Source organism: Limulus polyphemus, unplaced genomic scaffold (genome assembly GCF_000517525.1).
Source record: "Limulus polyphemus unplaced genomic scaffold, Limulus_polyphemus-2.1.2 Scaffold6544, whole genome shotgun sequence".
Taxonomy (NCBI): Eukaryota; Metazoa; Arthropoda; class Merostomata; order Xiphosura; family Limulidae; genus Limulus; species Limulus polyphemus.
In genome coordinates, this window is record NW_013672154.1 from 43,534 (window position 1) to 49,871 (window position 6,338).

General features: G+C 30.1%; 1 protein-coding gene across 1 annotated transcript in view; it reads right to left on the minus strand.

Moving 5' to 3' along the window:
• LOC106473839 (death-associated protein kinase 1-like) overlaps positions 1–5,317 on the minus strand; it is a gene marked incomplete at its 5' end in the record, with an annotated part of 36,403 nt that extends 31,086 nt beyond the window's left edge. The window contains 7 exons of the mRNA XM_022402225.1: positions 177–275; positions 2,606–2,704; positions 3,224–3,322; positions 3,890–3,988; positions 4,545–4,643; positions 4,824–4,922; positions 5,219–5,317. Of these exons, the coding sequence (XP_022257933.1) occupies positions 177–275; positions 2,606–2,704; positions 3,224–3,322; positions 3,890–3,988; positions 4,545–4,643; positions 4,824–4,922; positions 5,219–5,317 (693 nt within the window). The remainder of the gene's footprint in view (positions 1–176; positions 276–2,605; positions 2,705–3,223; positions 3,323–3,889; positions 3,989–4,544; positions 4,644–4,823; positions 4,923–5,218) is intronic.
• Positions 5,318–6,338: the final 1,021 nt, after the last annotated feature.

Below are 6,338 nucleotides of genomic sequence, written 5' to 3' on the forward strand. Positions count from 1 at the left end.
AAAATATAAACTGACTATATATTGGCATATATTTAAATACTAAATCCAAAGTATAATTTAACTACTAAACTTAAATTATTAGTTAACTTGGCTTCGCACTATTCGAAATTCTAATACGTAACAATACCTAAAATATAACTAACTGATAAATGAAGTTTGTGACTGATTGTCCTTACCTGGTTAGGTATGTCAACTCGACATCCAAAGGCACACAAATTCTGAGCTAATGGTAAGAGGCCTTCTCTGGCTACAATGTGGATTGGGGCTTCACCATGCTATCCATATTCAACAAAATATTTCTCATTACATTATACACTAAAGTGATAACATTCTAACATACTCATAACATTAACAAATTTACCTAACACAAAATGTGCAAAATCACATAAGTCTGTGCCAACTGCTTAATTAGATTCACAAAATATTCATTAACGAATACTAATCTATTCACAGTTACTATAAGGAATAGATTAAGCTCATTTTGACTTTTTTAGCTGCTTTTAAAACTGGAAAACTCTTAAGTAATTAAAACAAATGGATGAACAAAGAAATGTGTACTTATCTGAAAAAATTGGTAAGTTGTGTAAATAAAAATCCTCAGAATGGCTTTATTGACAAGATCTATTAATGTCTACAGATACACTGAGCTTGTTTGGAACATACAATTAAAAAAGATAAATGAAAACACCAAAAAAAATTGGTGAGACTTCTTAAAAAACATTTCTGCATTAAATTATAATATGTTTTTCACGTATCCAATGACTTTGGGTTTTAATACTTGCAAATGATAAACCATAAAATTTAAAGACTCAAGATTTTCTAATCATAATTTTGTTTTAAGTGGCAACCCCAATATTGCAAATGAAAGATTTACCAAATAATTAAAACGTTATTCATACAACTAAAACATTTCACTTCAATAACCACAGCAATATTAGATTCAGAACACATTAAAAAATAACACTCAACCATCAGAAAAATAGGATTATCTGGTTTAATGAACAAAACATGGAATAACTTATCAATTTGATATTTTTGTTTTCACAGGGATGATAACAGTAAATTAAATGTTTGGCTGGGCCTGGGTACCATAGAGGACTATGCTCTACCTGTTGCATTCTGGGCCATTTTAGGCCACTAAATATTCCCATTATTTATTGCTAAAAAATTAGTAAATATTGGAATTTGTAACTTTTGCTACTTTAATTCACGTTCCAATGATAAAAATTACAGACCAGTTAATGAAACTGGTCATTTCATGAAATATTGAGGCAATACTTATACAATCAGTTTCAATCGACATTTAGCTGTGTTTTTTACATATATTTACTTTTACATTAAGAAACTAACTAATGTATAATACTAAAATTTGTATTATAATCTACAATTTCACACCAAACTTATTCACATAGATTCATAAAATATTAGTACATCAAATTTTGATTGCAAGTCGACAAACGAGATCACATGGCCTTTGACAAGTGACCCATCGAGATAGGGTTAAATACGTGTGTGAATATAACCTTTAGAAAAGTAACATACATATTAGCATGAAGTAGTCACAATAGACATGTAGCTATTCAAAAGCTGCTACTTCGAATAGGTAATGCAACGGGTATCAGACCACAAACAATAGAATGAGTAAAGCTGGAGCCTTGTGCTCTTTACAGATGAATTAAAGTCTGAAATTGTTAGCCAATGAGTTTGTTCAATGGTAGAGAGACAAACAGCATTATTGTCTATGTACAACATCTATAGTGAAGCATGGTGGGAGAACAGTACAATGCTGGGACTCCATCTCAGCCAATAGTATTAGTGATCATCATAAAACTGATGGCATCCTGACTGCTGACAACTACATACAAGTTCTGATCCATCATGTCATTCCCTCAGGAACCTAACTCTTTGAGCAAGGATTCATCTTCTGGTAAACTGATGTTCCAAAGCATACAGTAAATATGTTGAAACAATATCTTGAAAGTAAAGAGGCTAACAGAACACCTACAATCATAGTTTGATTATCACAAAGTCCCATTATGAACATTATTGAAACTGTGAAGACTTATAAAAATTGACAAGATCAAAAAGCAACAGAACTGAATTGTGGAGAGCAATACAGGTCCTTTGGATTAATGTTCCACAGTTGTAAATTGATAAACTGTATAGCAATATGAAACAAGGAGTAATGCTTTGTGTGAAGCAAAGGGCTCTCATAAACAATACTAAAGCAATGTATGACTTATTCAGTTGTCTTTTCAGTGATAATGTTTGGTACCATTAATAACTTCACCATCTACTCGTCATACTCATTGTTTGTGACTCCTACACATGCATCACTTGTTTTTTCATAATTATTTCTATTACTATGTGTATATATATTCATACATATCATATCTTTAGAATTTTGTAATTTATTAGATAACTTTATATAAGACATTATGGAAACCCAATACTAAAACAATAAGGTTACAAAAATTCTAAGTGATATTTTTTATTACTGTGTGTTTATATTTATATATATATATATTTTTTTTTTTCTTCTCACACACACATATATCTTCCACTCTGACAATCATGAACAGTGTAGTTCAACAGAAAGACTCACATGATCCACAACATCTACTTGACAGCTTGCCTGCAATAATAACATGGCCACAACTACATGATGTCTTCTTGTAGCTAAATGGAGTGGAGTGCAACCATTCTACAGGAAAAGATTCATATTTATTTTGTAGTAAAATCAATGACTTTATTTACAATCTGTTTTTTTTATAAAATTAGTAGTAAAATGTTTACAAAAATAAATCCTCTTCAAAATAAACAAAAAATAAAATTTTGCACATTCTTAAAATGTATGTAATGGAAATCAAAACACAGATTTTTTTCTTCTATTAATAAGACTGTATTTAACAATTATGTAAATATGAATGATGGTATTAATAATTTTATAATGGAGCTTGTTGGTTACTGAGAGATACAGTTATAGACAACAGAGATACTTAAATACTGAGACTACTTTGTACAATAACTTTTGATACATCACATATTTAATATAACTGGTGAAATTAGTAAGCAATAGTGCAAGTTCAGCAAATGCTACTATGTATACAACTGTAAATATAGATCATTATGATGTCAGTTAAAGAAGAAGAATATACAGGAAGCCACAAGTCATAAAATAATGATTGGTTTTGTATATTTTCTACAATATTTACTAATGTACCTTGTCAAGCAAATTCACATCAGCACCTGCTTCCAATAAGCAACGCACACTCTCTGCATGACCTCGAGCTGTAGCACAATGAAGAGGGGTTTCTTCTTCCTAGAATATAATCAGATTAGGTAAACACAGGAAAAGATATTGAGTGTACATTAAAACTCTGTCAGAAGCTCTGATAAATAAAACTAAAAAACATGAGTAATGAATAAAATTCAAATAACATTATATAATGAACTTCAAATTCTAACACTTACCTAGTTTTATATGTGGTTACATTATTTGAAATTCTTATGTATTGGAATGTCCTTTTTTTATAAAAAAATCAATTAAATGTTTATAGATTATAGAAAAAAAAAGCCTCAATAATCTTGCAAGCTTTCGCAAACTTAAGAAAAAGGAATATCTCTCCTTAAATGGATAAAGAAATATAAGTTTTTTATAGCAAGGTTTCTGTATAGTACAATGATTATAACATATCTGACAATATGATAGATTTTACTAAAACTACCAACAAAAAACACTGTTCAGCTTACATTTATAAAGTTTTTTATTGAAAATTAAAATAATACAACACTAAATAAGGAATAAATAAAAAAAGGCATTTCTTCTAAAAAATAATGATTATCTCAACAGTTTAAACAAATATATGCCATATTCTGTGATACAGACCTTGTTTTTTAAATTAGGAGAAGCACCTACTTCACAGAGAACAAAGACAATCCTGGGAAAACCATGCCATACAGCAATGTGCAGAGCAGTCTCACCATGCTGAAATAACACACTGGAATTGACCACGGTTTATCTACTATTCAAACATGCAACATTCCAAATTAAACAAGATCTCAGAAAATCAACTATGTTATTTTAACCTCTGTGTGTTTGTTAATTGAAAACTCGATCAAATAAATGTATTAACCATACAAAAAAAAAATCTAACTCAACTGAAACTGAATTAAAATGCTTACTACCACATTATATGATACAATGCAGAGTAAAACTGAATTAGATATTGCAATAACTGAATAAATAAAATAAGGGTTTAGCATATAATACTTCTATAAATAAATGAAAGTTTAACACAGAATCAATAAGTAAAATTAAGGTAATTTCGAGACAAAATTAGATTTCAAGTAAGAAGTTGTGTTAGAAAACTTTGCTGATAAGAAAATTAATACTGATTTTTTGGTGTGACCGTGTGATAAAATATTAAGTAAAATACTTTGTATTAAAATGAAATCATTAGATGCTTGAAAAGCAAAACTAACTTTAAAATTAAGAAAATAAATAAATAAATGAATAACTAAAGATCAGGAACAGAGCTGACCTCATCAGGCATGTTATAGTTGGCACCAAACTTGCACAGTAGTTTTAATGTGTCACTGTGTCCATATCGGGCTGCTACATGTAGAGCTGTTTCACCCGCCTACAGTAGAACATTTCAAAAGCTTAAGTAATAATGGAAATTAATTAGTGCTTCTTTCAGTACTTGCAATTAGATCCGTTTAACAGTCGTAAATTATTCTTGTTGAAAAAAATATTATTCAACTAATATTTTTATTTCAAATAAAAAAGTTCAGTTTGTTATCACAATAAACTCACAAACCTTATTCTGTGTATCAACAGAAACTCTTTGTTCAAATAAGTATTTGATGACTTCTGAATGACCTTGTCTTGCAGCCCAATATATGGCACTATCACCATGCTACGAAAAATAAAAGTTCACAACATTTACTCTTCACAGATATCAAGATAATCCAATATAGAATCCTTATCTACATTTATTGATAAAGTAACAATCACATAATGAGAAAGTCTATAAGTTATCAAACTCTATAATAATTCTTGATACTTTTCAAAATGAATAATCTATGAATAATATATTTCATAGCCTTTTTTTTTTAATAATAAGTTTATAATAAGTGTAACCTTTAGTAATATTCTGAGTATGGTCACTTTTTTGTTCATAGAATATTTAAAGGTGCAAAAATAATTACTTACTGAATCTAACAAACTAATATCAGCTCCATGTGAATGTAGAAACTTAACAATTTCCAGTTGTCCTAGGCCAGCTGCTATGTGGACTGCTGTCTCCCCATGCTAAGAAAAACATTATTTAAAACTAATAATAAAATATTGAACACATAATATATACTGGTGAAACACTAAAAATATTTTGAAACCTTTGAGTTCCTCATTACAATAAAGTCCAAACCATTTTGTTTAAAATCAACTTTAATTTCTATTTTTGAATATTCCTATATCTGCTCTTCTCTATATTGCACACAAGAAATTATATTAGGTCATCAAGAAATTAATGTTGCATTTTGGAACACTTTCATTAACCAACTCATAAAAAACGTACATCACCTATAATAGTTAGATGAACTGCCTAAACGTCACGTTAGTGTAGCCCATATAATGTGTTAAGTTTAGTATACTCTAATCATTTAAAGTGTTGGCATATGACGAGACACACATTCGGCATGTAATGCTGTTTGAATAAAGAAAGGAAAAGATGCCTCTGTAGCCACAAAGAATATCAAAGAAGTTGATGGAAATGTTTCAAACATTCATAAGTGTCAATGATGGTTCAGCAAATTTCGTTCATGTGACTTCAGCCTTAAAAATTGTGATGGCAGGGGCCGGCATGTTGGAATTAATATTGATGCTTGTTGAGTCTAACCCAAGATAACACACTTGTGAAATGGTCCTGAAATTGCATATCTCTCATGAAACAATATGTAAACATCTAAGGAATATGGGCAAACTTCATAAAGAAGGTATTTGGGTGCCTCAAGAACTCTCCTATGATCATCGTTTCCAACTTGTGAACGTTGCTTCATCTCTTCTGGCACATGATGCGCATGAACCATTTTTGGACAGAATTGTCACATGTGAAGAAAAATGGATTCTCTATGTGAATATTAAATGATAAAACAATGGTTCAGTCCTAGACAAAAACCACTTCTGACCTCCAAACCTAGACTCTATCCACAGAAAGTGATATTTTGCATTTGGTGGGACATGAAAGGAGCAATTCATTTTGAATTCCTCAATCCACAGTGAGCTTTCAATGCAGAGATCAATGGGTAAGAAACTGGAAAGTTTAAATCAAGCT